Source organism: Struthio camelus, chromosome 26, assembly GCF_040807025.1.
Source record: "Struthio camelus isolate bStrCam1 chromosome 26, bStrCam1.hap1, whole genome shotgun sequence".
Taxonomy (NCBI): Eukaryota; Metazoa; Chordata; class Aves; order Struthioniformes; family Struthionidae; genus Struthio; species Struthio camelus.
The window spans coordinates 246,600-264,102 of record NC_090967.1 but is presented as its reverse complement, the minus strand read 5'-3'; the positions used below and the strand labels follow the sequence as shown (position 1 = coordinate 264,102).

The window sequence follows — 17,503 nt, the reverse complement described above, 5'->3', positions numbered from 1 at the left end:
GTTTTTCCCCCTAGTGTGAGTTCTTCCCCAAAGCAGGAGTCCAGCCTGTCTTTCTGAGCTTTCCTGCATCTGCAGCAAACTAAATGCACGTGCATTAATCACAATGGACCACGCAACAGGTTGTGGCATTTCAGAGTCCATCTGGGCTGGTTGTGCAACTGAAACGCAAAAGCCAAAGGGCTCCGGAGCCCCAGGCCAACAACCACCCAATGCACTTAGCTTTAAGCATATGAATAGAGCATCTAAACTCAGGAGACCTGCAGAGCCCAAGGACATGTCGCAGCTTAAAGCTGGTCAAATGTGTAAATCACTGGAGTGGAGGGGAGGTTGCAGGTGGCCGCCAGGCTGGTGCCAGATCCCTTTGTGCCAGGTCAAGGGGAGTCCCGCAGGAACACTGGCGGGGGGAGGAGCAAAGGAGCAAGCTGGGACAAATCCAGATTCAATAAAATATCTCCTCTGTGACAACACGAGCCAAGAGTCACCTTGGAGAGGGGCACAAACACCCAGCCGCTGTTTGAGGCTGTGGGACAAAAGTGTTTGCCTGCAGGGAAGCGTTTGTGCACGCACACCAGGGAGATGCTGTCCGGCAGCACCTGCAGCTGCTGCCTCTGCCGGCGGGCTGGGCCGTGAAATCACCCAGGCCAAGCTGGGCCTGTGCCGGGGCTAAACTGAGCCGGGCCGCACTGGGGCTGTGCCAGGATCATGCTTGGCTGAGCAGGGCTGCGCTGTCTTGGGGCTGTGCCGGGCCGAGCCGGACCGCGCTGTCCTTGGGCTGGACCACGCTGAGCCGGGCTGCACTGTCCCAGGGCTGTGACAGGATTGCGCTTAGCCGAGTCAAGCCGAGCCAAGTGGAGCTGAGTCGAGCCGGACCAATTTGAGCTGAGCTGAACCAAGCTGATCCAAGCCAAGTCGAGCCGGACCAATTTGAGCTGAGCTGAGCCGAACTGAGCCAAGCGGAGCCGATTCGAGCTGAGCCGAGCTGAACTGAGGCGAGGTGAGGCAAGCTGAACCGAGCCGAGCCGAGCTGAACCGAGCTGATTTGAGCCGATTTAAGCCGATTCGAGCTGAGCTGAGTTGAGCCGAGCAGAACCAAGCCGAGCTGAGCCGAGCCGATTCGAGCCAAGCCGAGCTGAACTGATTCGAGCTGAGCCGAGCTGAACCGAGCTGAGCCGAGCCAAACTGAACCAAGTGGAGCAGAGCAGAGCCGAGCCGAGCCGAACCGAACGGAGCCGAGCCGAAACGAACCAAACCAAGCGGAGCCGAGCCGATTCGAGCCGAACCGAGCCGAACCGAACCAAGCGGAGCCGAGCGGAGCCGAGCCGATTCGAGCCGAACCGAGCCGAACCGAACCAAGCGGAGCCGAGCGGAGCCGAGCCGGGCCGGGCCGGGCGCCCCCCCGCGGCCCGCCGTGACCCGGCGGCGGCGCAGCCCTTCCACTTCCAGGGCAGGCCGGGCTCTCGATTTGAAAATGCAGGAGCCGCTGCTGCTGCTGCTGTACCTGCTGATGCAGCGGCGGGCGGGCCCGCAGGGGGACATGGCCGGGCGCTGGGACGAGGGGCAGCGGGCCGCCTGGCTGCGGCAGTACTACACGCAGCGCCAGAAGCGGCTCATGACGGTGACGGGCCGGGGCCGGGGCCGGGGCCGGGGCGGCGGGTGGAGGGCGGCGGCGGCCCCGCGTGGGGCGGCGCGGCCGGGCCCGGCCGGGGCGGCGGCGGCGGGAGGCGGCGGCGGGAGGCGGGAGGCGGCGGCGCTGCCGGGAGCGGGCCGGGGCGGCGCGGGGCCCGCGAGGGACGGGGGGCCACGCCGAGGGCCTGGGGGTGCAGGGGACACAAAGGACATGGGGACAGGGGGACGCGGGGGTTCAGGGACATGGAGAACACGGAAGATCTAGGGACACGGGATGTGGGGCGACGCGAAGGACATGGGGACGCGGGGGGGCACGAAGGCGGGGGGCATGGGGGACGTGAAAGACAAGATCTGGGGCGATACAGGGGGACACGAAGGACACAGGGGTACGGGGCAACGCAAACGACACGGTGCAGAGGACGAGGAGGGTGCGAAGGGCAGGGGAACGCAGGAGCAGGGGGGACACGAAGGACACGAACGACATGGGGATACAGGGGGACACGAACAACAGGGGATGTGGGGCAACGCAAAGGACACAAGGGTGCAAGGGACAAGGGGGACACAAAGCACAGTGCACAAGGGATGGGGGACATGAAGGACATAAAAGCTATGGAAACAAGGGGGGACAGAAGGGACATGGGATATGGGGCAACACAAAGGACATGGAGGGACAGGGGACATGGAGGACCTGAAGGACACAAAAGATACTGGGATACAGAGGGAAACAAAGGATGGGGGGACACAAAGGACATGGGGAATATGAGGGACAAGGGCCATAAAGGACACAGAGACATGAGTGATGGGGGGACGTGAAGGACATGGGGGACCTGAAGACGGGGTGACACAGTGGACAGAAAGGGTGGGGGACATGAAAGATGGGGAGACAAAAAGGACAATGGACAGAGGACAGGGGACGTGGGACACAAAGGACATCGGGGACATGAAGGACAGAGGGAAACAAAGGTCAGGGACATGAGGTTCACGGGTGGTGGACACAAAGGACATGAAGGACAGGGGACATGAAGGATGAGGGACAGGAAGGACATAGGGGACATGGACAGAGGGACGGGAAGGACATGAGGCATGAAGGACAGGGTACAGAAAGGACAGAGACATGAAAGATGAGGGGGACAAAGCACAGGGAGGAAGGTGCGAAGGAAACAGGACACGAAGGATGAGGGACATGAGGAATGCAGGATACAAGTAACACGAGAGACACAAAGGGCAGGGGGACACGCAGGAGAGGGGATGCAAAGGACATGGGGACATGAAGGACCAGGGGACTTGCACAGTGGGCGGGAAAGTGTGGCAGCAGGGATGGGACCTCTGGGAGGAAACACTGTGAGCTCGCTTTCCCTGGCAGCCAGGAAGGCAAAACAAGCCTCGTCCGATGTTTTTTCGAATTTCGAAATGGATAGAAAGACAGTTCCCCTTGGCAAGCCAGGAACACAGGACGCTAATTCCCACTTCCAAATAATCACCAAGCCTGCATTTCACTTTCCTGCAAGAAAGTGAATACTTGTTTAAAAATAAAGAAAAAGCATGCTGACTGCCCCCAAAAGGACGTCTTTTTCCAGAAAGTTTCTCATATGCAAAATTTAGACTTTTTGTCCAGAATCACCTAGGGAAAAAATGATACAGATTTTCCCCGTGGGGAGGGGATTGAATATTTGGGTAGTGCTCAGAGCTTCTGCAAATGCAATTTGATGGAGGTGCTGTGAATCACAAAGAGCAGGGTGGGGGCCTGGGCTCAACGCCATCTCATGCCTGTGTTGTCTCCCTGCGACACTGCAGCTCCTGATCGCTCGCCGGAGGAGAACCAGCTGTTATTTCTACCCCCGCGCGTGGCCCAGCATCAGGAACACAGACTGGTGGGAGCGAGTGGTCATGAAGGAATTCCGGCCTCAGGACTGGCTGGAGAAGTTTCGGATGTCCAAGGAGACCTTTTTCTACGTGTGTAACCAGCTGCGGCCAGGGCTGGCCCACCACGGTGCTCACTTCCACTCCACGCTGCCCCTGGAGAAGAGAGTCGCCGTGGCCCTGTGGCACTTGGCCACCAACGTGGAGTATCAGACTATCAGCCCGCTCTTTGGCGTGGGGCCTGCCACGGTGCAGACCTGTGTCAGGGAGGTGAGTTACGCCGTGGTCTTGCTGCTGAAGCCACTCTACCTCCGGCTGCCCAATGAGAAGGAGCTGGAGAACATGGTGCGCATCTTCCGTGCCCGCTGGGGCTTCCCGCACTGCATCGGTGCCTTGGACAGCCTTCACATCCCCATCAACCCTCCTCTGCGTCTCAGCGCCGACTACTGCAACGGCCAGGGCTGGCATTCCATCCTGACACAGGCTACCGTGGATGGGCTGGGCCAGTTCTGGGACGTCTCCACTGCCTTCCCTGGCAGCATGGAGAACAGCGCCGTACTGGAGAGCTCCAGCTTGTGGGTGCTGGCCAAGGAGGGCCGGCTGTGCCCCAACCCTCCCAAACATTTCATGGGGAAGGCACAGAAATATGTGCTGCTGGGCGATGCCACCTACCCCTTGCAAGACTGGATACTCAAGCCTTACCAGGAGGATGAGAACCTCACCCAGCGGCAGCTGCAGTTCAACTACCGCCTCAAGCGGGCGCACAGCGTGATCGAGAATGCCTTCCTCCGCCTCAAGGCTCGCTGGCAGATCCTCCTAAAGTGCGACGACTGCAGCCTGGAGCTGCTGCCCACCCTTGTCCTTGCCTGTTGCATCCTGCACAACGTGTGTGAAGCTCATGACAACCCCTTCAACGAGGAATGGTTGGAGGGCACCGAGCCAACCGAGCTGCCCAAGCCATGCCAGCCCGCACCTGCCTCCATGGAGGATGGTCGGGCCGAGCAAGTGCGCGAGCTGATGTGCCAGTATTTTGAGACCTGTGGGGAGGGCTGATAGGGAGGAAGAAGCAGCCATGCACATCCTCGCTCGCAGGCTTCCCATGAACTCCAGTAAATGTGACAGTTGCCCAGTGATACTGGGCTGTTCAACAAGGACTGCATCCTCTCGCCTTCTGCAAAATGCTGCCGGCAGAGCGAGAGGGCTGTCGGATGGGCCGGATAGACCAGCCTTTGCTGGCTCAGTCGCTTGCCGGAGGGAGGCCAGCTGCATCACGCTAGTACTGTTTTTGCCACGGTGATTTCAGGCAGTGGAATGTATTTCATGCCCTTGTTCTCTTCCAGGATTTGAATGATCTTGTGATGTGTTCTGTGCTGTATAAATAAAACAGGGATCTAGGTTTGGCTGGAAGGAGGGCCTTTCTTTACAGGATGAATGTGGGTCTGCAGAGCGCAGGGTGAGGGGAAGGAGTTGGCCAGTCGTTATGGAAGCTGTCACCACTGAGTGACCAGAGCCTGAAGGAAGGAGCAGCCAGAGCCCAGATCTGCATCAGGTGCCCTGAATGACAGCACTTCTGCCACAGTGTGCCCAAACTGCCACCATGCTGGCCACTTCAGTGGGATGCACTTAGATGCTGGGGCAAGGGGCCAAGGACTAACAGCTATTAGCTGTGTTACCGTAACATCGACCAGCCACGCTGAGCTCAGGACCTCACTGTAGTGACATACTAAGAGAATCTTTGTCCCAGGGCCCTATGCTCAGACCTGAAATCAGGAGACCTGAAATCAGAAGGCAAAACTCCTTTGAGAGTAGGAAACTTATGTAAATACACAAGGGAAGGGAAGGGAAGGGAAGGGAAGGGAAGGGAAGGGAAGGGAAGGGAAGGGAAGGGAAGGGAAGGGAAGGGAAGGAAGAGGCAGAGAGAGCAGTGAGTTGCTTGGGGCTGGCACCCAAGTCAGGAATGAAATCACCTCTGCAAACTGCTGCTTTAGCATCTGGTCAGCTAGTTTGTGTTCCCTCTTGGCTTGGGTGGGCTGAGCTGCCTCTAGCCCCAGATCCAAGCCCCATCCCTTTCCTCACTCTGTCTCTGATGGGGTTACTGCCATGATGGTCTGCGGTTTGGCCCAGAAAGTCCCTCCCCATCTGCACCCTCCATGCAGCTGAGGCCTGGGCACTGCTAGTGCCTCTAATCTCTGTTAGGTGCTGGTGGCATTTCAGCGACATCAGGAGAGATGGCAGCAAGCTGTGAGACAGAAGCAGGACCTGAGGCTGCTTCTGGAGGAGCAGGACTCTCCAAAGCAGCCTCATGAGCCTCCACAGAGAGCCTGCCTGTAGTGAAACATGAGTGTCTGCTCATGCCTCTGCAAGGAAGGGCAGGGCAGACGCACACGCACCGCCGGCCAGATCCCAGCCTGGCTGCAGCCCACAGCACCAGCATGATTAGAAACGCACAGCTCTGCTTGATATCGTCTGAGAAATCAAGCTGCTGTGGTTTACTCCTCTGCTGTCCTCCCGCCAGAGGCAAGAGCCCCATGGCGCACCGCCTCGGCCGTGCCAGGGCAGAGCACAGAGGCACCTTCATCAGCACTTTATTTGAAGGCAGTAGGCGGGGGAACGGCACAGACACGTCTCACTGCCACCTGTCCTACCGAGACAGTATCCTGTGCCTGAGGGGCTCGGTGCATAGCTGGGAGTATAACAACATGGGGTGCCCCAGTTTGAGGTGTGTGGTAGAGCCCACAGGAGCACAGATGGTGATGCCCCGGACTGCTGGCAGTGCTGGCCGCTGGCTGGAGGTTGGTAGCCACCTCCCCATCTCACCTCAGCCAGAACAAACCATGTTGGCTTGAACCCTAAATCTTCAGCCTCCTGGCAAAAGGCGTCAGAGCAGCAGCATGGGCTGCTCAGCTGCAGCAGGTACAGCCAGACCTGGATGGGGGCTGTTTGCAGCCTGCCCTCTCCCACAACTGTGCTGGCATTTGATGGCCTGTTTATCATGGAAATCTAGTGATTCCCTCTGTTTTGTATCAAAAAAGTCTGCATAGTCAGGAAGATCTGGTGATGCCAGCAAGCTGGGGGCATAGGAAAGGTGCTACACTGGGGTCCATGGCAAAGGGCGACTTGGGAACTCCGTGCAGCCCGTTTCAGCCCAAATGCACCCCCTTAGCCTTATCTTTGGGCAAGAAAACTGGTTGTTGGGGTTTTTTATGTGCTTCTAGGATCAGCCATGATTTTTCTTCACTCCAAGAGCTGCAGTTTGAAAGGACACAGACCCCTGCATGCTACAGTGAGTTAGCCATCATCTGGCTTTGTCCCAGCGTTGCAAAGGGGGGAGTCCTGCCTTTTGTTGCCCAAAAGGCATTTCGCAGCTCAGCACAAACCCCAGCAGGGCTCACTGGGTTTGCCTTCCTGAAGCTCCCAGCTTCCTTTCCTGGCCCAGAGCAGGGAAGAAAGGCTGAGCATGAGGACCACAACACCCCTAGCTTCATTCCTGTTGCACACTGATATAAATCACAAAGTGAAGGAGACAGCAATGGAAAATCAGGATCACCGAGAGCGGAGTGGGTGGGAAGGAGCAACCTGGAACATGTTCAGCTGACATTAGTGGCGGATGATGGCCTGTGTTGCTGTGGCCGGATCGGTAAGTACCTACGTGTGCCCTTTGTGCTGAGCTCCTGCTTTGATAGGAGTGTTTGCGCACAGCAGCAGCAGCGCTGGGGTTACAGTGGTGGTTTCCACACTAGCTGGGATGCCACAAGGGATGCTGTACCCTGGGCTGTGTCTTGGAGGCAGGTAGCGCACAGGGTGCTGGAAATGAAACAGTAAAGGCAGCCACATGGTACTTCTACTGTTGGGAGTTGCCAGGCTTTTCCCAAGTGCCACGGAGTCAAAAAATCATACAGAAAACAAAAATACCTGTGTTTGAGCTTGGAGCACCAACCAGAAGAAGAGGTATTTCTGCTTCTGTGCTTGGGGTGATGGGGCTGCCTTAGAGCTGCTGGAGCAGCCCTGGAGGGCGATGGGACAGCCTTGGGGGGTGATGGGGCAGCCTGGGGGGGGCGATGGGGCAGCCTGGGGGGGGTGATGGGGCAGCCTGGGGGGGTGATGGGGCAGCCTGGGGGGTGATGGGGCAGCCTGGGGGGGGCGATGGGGCAGCCCTGGGGGGTGATGGGGCAGCCTGGGGGGTGATGGGGCAGCCCTGGGGGGTGATGGGGCAGCCTGGGGGGGGCGATGGGGCAGCCTAGGGGGGTGATGGGGCAGCCTGGGGGGTGATGGGGCAGCCCTGGGGGGTGATGGGGCAGCCTGGGGGGGGCGATGGTGCAGCCTGGGGGGGTGATGGGGCAGCCTGGGGGGTGATGGGGCAGCCTGGGGGGGCGATGAGGCAGCCCTGGGGGGTGATGAGGCAGCCTGGGGGGGCGATGGGGCAGCCTGGGGGGTGATGGGGCAGCCTGGGGGGTGATGAGGCAGCCCTGGGGGTGATGAGGCAGCCTATTGGGAAAAGGGACAACCTGGGGGGGATGATGGGGCAGCTCAAGGTGTGACAGAGTAGTCTGGGGGGGCAATGGCGCGGCCTAGGAGGGCAAAGGGGCAACCTTGAGGGGATGACGAGGTAGCCTTAAGGGGCGATGGGGCACTCCAGAAAGACGCAGCCCCCACCCGGGCCCTGCGCCCTCGCCCCCTCCCCAGCGCCGCCCCAGGCCTCTAGGCCTGCGCCCCGCCACCACTGCGCATGCGCCACCCACCGCGCCTCTGCTGCAACGCGGGGGGGCCGCCCGCCCCGGGCCGCTCCCACTCGGCGGGGGGAGGCGGATGCGGCCGCCCACGTGGGCTCAGGGTGACCTCGGCCCCCCCCCTCCGGAAGCTGCGATGGTACGAGCCGGCCGGCGTGGTCACGTGGGAGCGGCTGCGATGGCGGCGCGCGGTGAGTGCGGGGGGAGCTGGGTCCCGGTCCGGTCCCGGTCCCGGTCCCGGTCCCGGTCCCGCCTCCGGGGTCCGCTCTGGTCCTGTTCGGCCCGGCCCGGCCCGGCCCGTTTCCGTCCCCATGCTGTCCCGCCTCAGGGGTCCGGCCCAGCCCTGGTGGTGTCCGGCCCTAGCCCCTCTCAAGGGATCCGGTTCGGTCCGCTCGCCGCCCCGTCTCCGAGCTTCCCGGCTTCGCCCGTGTCCGGACCGTCCCCTCCCAGCCCCGGCCATGTTGCTCGGTCCGCTCTGGCCCGGCCCGGCCCGGCCCGGCCCGGCCCGGCCCGGCCGGGGGGTCCGGCTGGAAGGGGTCGGGTTCGGTTCAGCGCGTCCCGGCACGGGGAGGTGGTTTGCTCCTGGGACCCGGTTGAGCTGGGCCTGGTTCGGTCTTGTCCCGGTCCCATCCCGTCCCGTCCTGTCCCTCGGGCGTGGTTGAATCCAGCATGGCTCTACTCAGTCCCTTCCCGCGGGATCCGATCCTGTCCGGTGCCGGAGGTGCGGTTCTGTCCAGCTGACCTGCACCGGGCTGGGGTTCGGCCTCTCCCCACGGACACCCCGCTTGGCCCCAGTCTGGTGGCTCCACCGGCGAGGGGCCCGGGGAGCTGCTGCAAGCATGAGGCTCAGCAGGGCTGGGGTCGAACCGGACCTCTTCTCTTGTCCCCCACCCCAAGGTGGGGGACCCTGCTGGGCGCTGGAGATGCCTCCATGCCTGGAGACCATCCCTGGCTGTGCCCTGGTCCCTCTGTGGGCACTTCTGACCCTCTTCCCTTTGCACAGCTGGCCGCAGAGTGTGACTGGAGGAGAGTCCTACTGGAAGAGAGTCCTGCCGGAGGACTTCATGCAACCTTGCTGCTCCCTGCTGCTGCCAGGATCATGGTGACAGAGAAAGAGCTGGAGGCTATTGGCCAGACACTGGTGGATGCAGCGCAGCCCCTGCCAGCGCGCTTCCGGGCGCTCTTCACGCTGCGCAACCTGGGTGGCCGCGTGGCTGTGGACTGGATCAGCCGAGCCTTTGGAGACAGCTCTGCCCTGCTGAAGCATGAGCTGGCGTACTGCCTGGGGCAGATGCAGGATGAAGCGGCCATCCCTGTGCTGGTCCAAGTGCTGCAGGACACCCACCAGGAGCCCATGGTCAGGCATGAGGCAGGTATGATGGCTCAGGGTTCGCATACTTTCAGGCTGCCCCTGTGGGTGCAGGGAAGGGACCCAGCCTGTGAGTGGAGCTGTGGGTGCTTCCTCAAGTATTGAGCAGCTTGTGATGGCTCTGTGCGGCCCGATCCAGCCTGCCTTGGCTACATGCTGGCCATCTCTGCTGGGATATTCCCCATCACTGAGCTGGACCCGAGAGGGAGCTGGGAGGTACCATGGAGCCTCTGTTGAAATACAGTTTGTTTCCTTTTCAGCATCATGGCTTGGAAAACCCTAAAGTGCATACCTACCTCCTCCCATCCTCTAGCCAGACCGATTGACCAAGCCTTCCCCCTGCTGCTGGCCAAGGTGCCTCCTACCATGCTTATTTGCATGGCTGTGCCATTTAAGATCTGTCCATGTCACTACTTCAGAGCAGGGTGAGGCCCAACCAGAGGATGCAGTAGGGTCCTCTTCACCCAGTGCCTGTAAGTGAGGAGGGGCACCTCACTTCCTTAGATATCTTAGTAATGTGCTGACATGTCCTTCCTTAAGGTGAAGCCTTGGGTGCTATTGGGAATCCTGATGTGCTGGATATCCTGAAACACTATTCGGAAGATCCTGTGGTTGAGGTGAGGCTCTCTGGGGGCTTGTTTCCCATGGGGTAACATGCTGGTGTTGAGATAGGTCCCTCCTGGGTGGCCTTTGGCCAAGGAACTTGACTATACTGGGAGAAGTCGGTCCTGAGTAGCATCATGAGCTGCGTCTTGCTGTGTGCCAGCAGCCAGCATCATGTCCTTCAGTTGGGAGCATCCTGGATCAGCAGCACGTGGTTGCTGTCAGAGCCACATGACAAAGAGGTGAAGCTGAGTGCTTGGCAGGATGTCTGATCTGCACAGCCTGGCTGTAGTAGGGAAGCCCTGGGCACGTGCCGGGAGCACTTCATGGTCTGTCTTGCAGCCAGGGTCATGTCTCTGTCCCTGCAGGTGGCAGAGACGTGTCAACTGGCTGTGAAGAGGCTGGAGTGGCTTCAGGAGAACAAGGAGAAGCCAGGCGTCAGCCCCTACCTGTCGGTGGATCCCGCCCCCCCTGCTGAGGAGACGGACATTGTGGAACTCCGCGAAACCCTCCTGGACGAGTCGCGCACTCTGTTCGACCGCTACAGGGCCATGTTTGCCCTGCGAAACCTGGGGGGCCAGGAGGCAGTGCTGGCACTGGCTGATGGTAAGGGCCAGCCTGGGGCTGCCTGTTCTCTCCTTGCTGTAAGTCTATACAACTCAAACCAGGGTTGGCTCTTCCCAAATCCAGGGCTGCCAGAGCCACACGGCTCCAGGTAGGTTCCTCACGTTGCTATTTCTAGAGCTGTCCTTCCACTGCCTGTTTGCCATGGCAAAAGAGCAGCATCATAAAGGGTGCCCTTTTTTGGGAAGTTAAAAGATCTTGGGTGAACATCTGAGTGGGAAAGGGGCAGAGCACAGCCCAGAACCCCTTTGTTGCCTCCATCAGCCCTAGGGAAGTGGATGAAGCTCACCAGCCATCCAGTGCAGGTCAAGGGCTTGTCTGTGGTGTGAGATGAGGTGTGCAACCATCCATGAGCTTGTGCCATGACTTCTCGATCCCACAGGGATCCCGCAGGGGTTTCTCTGCAGTGCATGAGGGCTCAGGCTATGGCTGTGCTTCCAGTCTGCTCCAGGCACCTTAATCTGGTAGGACGTGGCCCATGGGCAGCACAGACACCCTGGGGTGAGCGAAGGTGCTTGCAGCCCTGCTGTGAAGGCGCCTGCTGGGCGGACAGGTATGGTACTGTGCCTTGCCATAGTCACGAGGGGGCGTCACTCGCCTGCACTGCCATGGGGCACTGCTGCAGGTGCATGCGACCACTCTAGATGATCAGGGCTGCTGGACCCTGTGAGGTCAGGGTGTCTGGCTGGGGCCGTGGTTTGTGGGAGCAACGTGGGATGGACACCCTGGGAGACAGCACTCCCCATAGGTGCTTTGTCCCCTTCCCCAAGTCCCTGATGGGTTGGGTGTGGTGAGCACTTACTCTAACCACTAGGCCAACTTGCCACTGAGCAGCCAAGCCCCTGACCCAGTCGTGGCCCCTCCTGGGTGGGGAGGGTCTCATCAGGTATCCCATCATGCTTTGGGGTCAGCAGCGGCTCACTCTTGCCTCCTCCCCGCAGGTCTGCAATGCGGCAGCGCCCTCTTCCGCCACGAGATCGGCTACGTGCTGGGCCAGATGCAGCACGAGGCCTGCGTCCCACAGCTGACGGCCACGCTGCGGAGCTGTGCCGAGAGCCCCATGGTGCGCCACGAGTGTGCCGAGGCCCTGGGCTCCATTGCCCGGGCGTCCTGCCTGGAGACTCTGCGAGCCTTTGCCCATGACGAGGAGCAGGTGGTGCGGGAGAGCTGCGAGGTGGCGTTGGACATGTACGAGTATGAGAACGGCTCCCAGTTCCAGTATGCGGATGGGCTCTGCAAGCTGCAAGCCTCTGCCTGAGCCCTCGCTCAGGGAGCACTGGCTGGGGTGAGCTGCCTCCTTCACCCGGGCCTGCTTTCCCTGTCCTATGTAGCCGCCTCCATCGACACACAGGGCCTACGAGGCCAGATCTGTGCCCTGCTCTGCATAGATGAAGGAGGAACCGGCTTTTGCTCTCTGGCAATATTATAGCCTGTTTCTTCATCCAAATCCAGGCTGAGCTGCTACTTGCCCGCTGTTTCCTGGGCCTGCCTCCCTTCTTCTTTGCTGGCAGGATCAGCATCGCCTGCCTGCAGCTCATCTTGGGGCTGGGGCTGGGTGGGCTCTTCTCTGCGTGTTGGAGCCTATCATAGCTGTATGGGGCCTGGGGCTGCTCTGGGACTGCCCTGCCATGGCAGCTTGGTGCGAGAAGGCTCTGCTTACTTTGCTTTAGCTTTTCTGGAGGGGCCAGGGTTGGCTTCAGGCTGTCAGTCTCGTGGGTTGTAGCTATGCAATGTCTAGAAATTGCTCCTGGTGTTGGTGCAGAGCCGGATCCCTCCTTGCCATCACAGCTGCTGGGATGGTGGAGGAGCTGGTGTGGGTTTGGCCTCTCCTGTCAGGGCAGGCTTCTGTGCTTGCAGCAGCCTTTGCCCTGGGTTGGAGATTGTTTCATGGCAAAGTCTGGAAGATTTGGCCACGTTTGTTCTTTCTGCAGGGAACCGCTCTGCGATTAGGGCTTACAGGGTGAGGCAGAGCCTGCCTTGGACTTCCCCTGTGTTTAGCCAGACCTGGCAGGGCTGAGGCTGATGTCTCCTGCCGTCACCCAGCGCCCAAATACCCTGGGCTGCCACAGCGTGGACGTGTGTGGGGCTGGGAGGAAATAAAGTGCTGGCCTTGTGCACTGCTGCGTGAGTCGAGCTGTGATTTTGCCCTGCCTGGCTGGGTGTGTACCCAACACTGCAGGGTTGGGACCAGGCTGGCACTCCCTGGGGCTGCTGCCATGGGGAAGAGCACAGGGGGGACCCTGATGGCCCAGGATCAGAAACGCTCTCCCCACAACGCCTGGCCCCAGCCAGCCCACGGGGCAGACATTGCCCAAGGGATGGCTCGTGGCTCAATGCCCTGGGAGTCCCCAACAGCACTGCCCAGCAGGGAGAGCCACACAGGCAGCGCCCACAGGGGGCACCTGCAGCTGATCCTGCTGGGGCTTGCTGCCCATGCCCCGGTGCTGCGTGCTCCTGGGGGAGTGGCTGAGCCAAGCAGGGAGCAGCTGCCTGCTTCTTGCTTACAGGTGCTTTTCCCTTGGCCGAAGTCACTTTATGAGTCACTCTCTCACAGGCTCAATCTTCTTAGTCCTTAAAGCTGCTGCAGTGTCCCCAGAGCTCTGGCGCCTGGATGAAGGGGAGAGCCCCAGCCCAGGTCCCACTCTGGCCTAGTGCAGGACCCTATGGAAGGGAGTTTTACTGGAGACGCAATGGTTTTAGTCACCTATTCCTCCCTTCAAGAACCCAGACACGTGCCTGAGTGCTGTGGCCAGGGTTGCTTGTGTGTGACATGAAGGAGAAGGGCCACCAGCTGTCCGTCCTTGGTTCCTCTGGGCTTCTGGCAATGAACTAATGCTTTCACACCCTTTAGGAGCTTGCAGCTATTAGGAGGCTTATTATCTTGCTTCCTTCATCCTCTGTAGCTCGTGGATGATAGGCAGCAACCCTGCTGGCATCTCCTTGGTTTTGGCTGTCTCTGTGCCTGTCTCTCTCCTCCCATGGGCCATGGGGATGCAGCAGGGCCATGGGAGGTGCCATTTCCCTGTTGCCATGTTATCGGTGAAAGGCTGCTGCTGGGTCTGTGCTGGGGCCTTATCAGAGCATGGGCCTTCGGGCGTGCTGTGAATGAGTTTGTCGGTGTTTACCAGCTTGTTTGTCCCTAGTTATCACAGCAGGCTGCTCTAACCCTTGCTCTCTCCTGTTCTCCAGCACTTCCACATGCCTGCATTTCCGTCTGAGATTCATTCAGACCAAGCAGAGTGTTCCCAGATCTCTCTGCTGTGAGGTTCGCCTCTGCTTCCCCCCAACTGCAGAAACCCTCCAGTCCTTCAAACTCCTTTTAAGTCCGCACTGGAATGAAACTGGCATTTTTGCGGCCACGATCTGGCTGGGGGAGGCCTGGGCGCAGCAGAGCCGGCATGTGTGCTAGGGCCTGGCCCTGGCCTGCGGTGTAGGAGGGCCCAGGCACCGAGCCCTGCCTTGGCACCATACCCAGTAGCTCTACACCAACACCTTAATCCCTCCCTGGCAAACCCACCCTGGGAAGGGATTTTTTTTTTTTCACAAGGTCATTTGGGCAGCTAGTGGAGGAGGAGGGAATAGGACTGAGTCAGCCTGGAGCCCCAAGCCTGGAGATGGTGGGCATCAAGGCAGGCCCTGGGGGTTGGAGGCTGATCCATGCCCAGCCCTGAGCCCTGCAGCCACTTGAACATCAAGCCCCAGTGCTGAGGGTATCATGTTTGGGTGGTGTCTGGCCTCTGCATCCCTTGGATCCTCATGGTATGGGGAGAATGCTAGGCGCAGAGATGCTGCACCCAGCAGGTGAAAATAACTCTGGGAAGATGCCCAGCCCCTTGCTGCGGGTTGCAGCTGGGTTGCTTTGCTCTGTCTGAAGCCCATGCAATACAGTGGGCTCTGCAAGAAGCACCCTATCCCAGGACCACAGCGCCCGTCCCTTTGACCTGTGGGATCCCCGGCCCCAGATCAGAGGGCGATTGGTGTCCTTCAGAGTGGATGGCAGGGTGTCACTGCCTGGATTTCACACCATCTGCTCTGGGGATTCAGGAACTGGTGAAGGATTTAGCTAGGCTTGGGGGGAGCATGCCTGTGCGCCACCTTCAGCAGGGCTCCAGGCATCCCTCCCCGTCCCTGCCCTTGGGGGCCCTCTGGCCACTGCTATTTCCCGGCTTGGAGGGGGACAGAGATGCCTGCAGCACTGCCCCGGGGTGGATTTTAGGGGCCCCAAGCCATCCCCCAAGCGAGCGCTCACCACCCCCCAGGCTGAGCCTGCCTGGGCTGTGCCCGGATTAACAGGCGCTAAGCTCTTTCCTTCGGCTGCTCTGTCCTTTTGCAGTGGAGGGAGGCCGGCGAGCGGCTCCCCATCGCACGGAGCAGGGAGTCACCCTGCCATCGGGCATGGCGACCTGGCCGGCCGTGCTGGTAGTGTGAGGCAGCGGCTCTCTTCCTGCGGGCACAGAGGAACCCCTGGGACCCCAATGCCACTTCTTCCCTGTGACCCCCGGCACGGCGGAGGCATCGGTGGCTCTGGGCTGGGGTGTGGGGGCAGCTGGCAATGGCCCTTGCAGGGGGCACCGTGGCGGGCAATGGGACCCTGCTCCCTGGTATGGAGGGAGCCCTGGGGCCACGGCACCTACTGCAGTCCCCCCCTGAAGAGGACGGGGTGCTGTACGTCGACTACAAGCCCCCAGCCCTGGACAGCATCCGGCTGCCCCGCTATGTCCTCTACCTGGTGATGGCGGCTGTCCTTGTGCTGGTGGTGGCATATGCCATCGTGGGGCACCTCATCAAGGATCTGGTGCACGACTTCGCTGGTGAGTGCACGGAGGGCCGGGACTTCCTAGGATGTGGGGCCGGAGCAGGGTGGAGCTTTCTGGCTCCTTATGGGACTGAGTAGTGGTGGTGGTGGTGGGGTTTCCCCAAACATGGAGCCTTTCACGGCCTGTCCCAGACATGCTGTGAGGCGATGGAGACAGGCAAGCAGGACGGGGAGGTAGAGCATAGCTTGTAGGTGATTTTTCCATCAGAATTATTGCAGAAAAGATCTGTTTCTGCATGGTTGGGTTGTGGGTGGTTGTTTCCCAGGCAGTCTCAGCCCCTGGGCACTTGCTGCCCTGGTGCCAGCGTGGGGGAGCTGGCAGCTTGCAGGAAGGGGGCTCCTTGCCATAGAGGCAGCCCGGTGGCCGGGGCATTTGGGCAGGAAATCCCAGTGCCCAGCCGGCTTATGGCTCCGTCTCTGCTCTTGCAGACTGGGCTTTTGGACCCAAGCCGGAGGAGGAGAAGGCAGTGATGGCTGAAGGGAACGTCCTGGATGTAGAGTGGCCGGAGGAGGACGGGGCCGTGGCAGTGGAGGAGCAGGGGGGCGAAGGCACTGGAGCCCTGCCAGGCATGGAAATGCCCCCGGTGCTGCCCTCGGCCACGCCGCGTAACTCTATCTCCTTTGCGGACTCCCGCAAGAAGAGGCTCTTCTAGGGCTCGGGGACGCCCCATGACCGCTGGGACCTGCAGAAACCCGAGGCCGCTTGCTGCGAGTCTGTGCTGGCAGCGGTGTCTGGCAGTCAGAGCGGGGCCCGGCTCAGGGACACGCGCCCCCGGTGTCCCGCGTCCAGCCGGCAGTTTGGGACCTGGGAGCCATCAGACTCACGTGATGCAGCACCCGGTGTCCACGCGCCTGTCCACTCACCCTGCTGCTGCACCCCGGCCCGAGCATGGGAAACTGCCCGCCTGCTCACCCTGCATGATGGGTAAGAGCGGGGGAAGGCTGCACCAGCACCGGCAGCCCCGTGCACCCGCAGGCGGTGCCAGGGCAGTGCAGTCCTTGGCACAGCCCGTCCCTTTCCTCGGGGCTTGTACCAAGCTGCCCCCCTCAATAAAGCAGTCCAGCTGAGCCCAGGTTGTTGTCCCCTATGTGACAAGTGCGTGCACGTGGTGGTGGTTGGGACCGTGCCACCTCTCAGCCTGTGCCAGGGAAAGCCACACTCGCAGCACAGAGCCGGGCCAGCTGTGGGGTTTGCTCAGGCCTGCGGAGCCCCTGCTCCCTGCAGGATGCGGTCCCTGGATGTGCCGTGGCTCAATGGGCACCAGCATCGCTGGAGAGGTCTAGTGTCCTGTCACACGCAAGTGGGCAGGCGTGCATGGCTGTGCAGCAGCACGGGCAGACACAGGCATGCACACGCAACCACCTGCAGAGGCACAAGGCGCAAGGGCTCAGGTACAGACTAATGGGCATGCGCACGAGCACAGCGACACACGTGAACATGCGCACGTATGACCGGTTGCTTATGTGTATTAACACACATGGAAGGGACATATACACAGGCATGCATGGAAACACACAAGCATACACACTAAACATGCATGCCCACATGCGTGTGTAGACACAGGCATGCACATGGAAATGCATGGAAACACAGATGCACACGTGAACACAGACTTGCATAGCCACATGCAGCGACACACAGGGACATGCAGTTGGGCACTGTCACCCGCACAGATACAAGCACAGATGCACGCACGCATGTGCAGATGTGTGTGCACACCAACACAGACGCACACGTGTACAGACACACATCGACACAGCGAGATGTACAGATACACACCAGCAGGCAGGCACACAAACAAATGCACACACACATATGCGTGCTCTCTCTCTGTGTCAGCGCTGGCCCTGGCTGCTGCTGCACCGTGCCTGATCCAT

The 17,503-nt window shown here is 60.5% G+C and overlaps 3 protein-coding genes across 5 annotated transcripts; all 3 read left to right on the top strand.

Annotated features, from left to right (window-relative positions):
- The first annotated feature begins 1,315 nt into the window (after window positions 1-1,315).
- Window positions 1,316-4,893, top strand: LOC104140858 (uncharacterized). The gene is made up of 2 exons (XM_068920312.1): window positions 1,316-1,615; window positions 3,421-4,893. Exons 1-2 carry the CDS (start codon window positions 1,469-1,471, stop codon window positions 4,537-4,539), a joined length of 1,266 nt encoding a protein of 421 aa, XP_068776413.1. The 5' UTR covers window positions 1,316-1,468; the 3' UTR covers window positions 4,540-4,893.
- A 2,284-nt stretch (window positions 4,894-7,177) lies between these two features.
- Window positions 7,178-12,926, top strand: DOHH (deoxyhypusine hydroxylase). 3 transcript variants are annotated; one of them, XM_068919763.1, is made up of 7 exons: window positions 7,178-7,434; window positions 8,345-8,404; window positions 9,217-9,586; window positions 10,123-10,199; window positions 10,554-10,791; window positions 11,751-12,094; window positions 12,741-12,926. In XM_068919763.1, the coding sequence occupies exons 3-6, from the start codon at window positions 9,313-9,315 to the stop codon at window positions 12,065-12,067; spliced, it is 906 nt and encodes a 301-aa protein (XP_068775864.1). In that variant the 5' UTR covers window positions 7,178-7,434; window positions 8,345-8,404; window positions 9,217-9,312; the 3' UTR covers window positions 12,068-12,094; window positions 12,741-12,926. The 3 variants fall into 3 exon arrangements, with proteins under 3 accessions (XP_068775864.1, XP_068775862.1, XP_068775861.1); XM_068919761.1 differs by lacking the exon at window positions 7,178-7,434 and having other exon boundaries at window positions 8,328-8,404; XM_068919760.1 differs by lacking the exon at window positions 7,178-7,434 and having other exon boundaries at window positions 8,328-8,404; window positions 11,751-12,926.
- Window positions 12,927-15,142: 2,216 nt separating this feature from the next.
- SMIM44 (small integral membrane protein 44) lies at window positions 15,143-16,684 on the top strand. The gene is made up of 2 exons (XM_068919764.1): window positions 15,143-15,620; window positions 16,055-16,684. Exons 1-2 carry the CDS (start codon window positions 15,362-15,364, stop codon window positions 16,276-16,278), a joined length of 483 nt encoding a protein of 160 aa, XP_068775865.1. The 5' UTR covers window positions 15,143-15,361; the 3' UTR covers window positions 16,279-16,684.
- The last annotated feature ends 819 nt before the right edge of the window (window positions 16,685-17,503 follow it).

What these genes read in the sequence shown, in the direction of transcription:
- LOC104140858 (XM_068920312.1), top strand. Translation starts at nt 1,469, where the DNA reads ATGCAGGAGCCGCTGCTGCTGCTGCTGTACCTGCTGATGCAGCGGCGG. An exon ending in GCCAGAAGCGGCTCATGACG is followed by an intron (nt 1,616 to 3,420) that starts GTGACGGGCCGG and finishes GCGACACTGCAG; the next exon opens with CTCCTGATCGCTCGCCGGAG.
- SMIM44 (XM_068919764.1), top strand. Translation starts at nt 15,362, where the DNA reads ATGGCCCTTGCAGGGGGCACCGTGGCGGGCAATGGGACCCTGCTCCCT. An exon ending in TCTGGTGCACGACTTCGCTG is followed by an intron (nt 15,621 to 16,054) that starts GTGAGTGCACGG and finishes CTGCTCTTGCAG; the next exon opens with ACTGGGCTTTTGGACCCAAG.
- DOHH (XM_068919763.1), top strand. Translation starts at nt 9,313, where the DNA reads ATGGTGACAGAGAAAGAGCTGGAGGCTATTGGCCAGACACTGGTGGAT. An exon ending in CGGAAGATCCTGTGGTTGAG is followed by an intron (nt 10,200 to 10,553) that starts GTGAGGCTCTCT and finishes CTGTCCCTGCAG; the next exon opens with GTGGCAGAGACGTGTCAACT. An exon ending in AGTGCTGGCACTGGCTGATG is followed by an intron (nt 10,792 to 11,750) that starts GTAAGGGCCAGC and finishes TCCTCCCCGCAG; the next exon opens with GTCTGCAATGCGGCAGCGCC.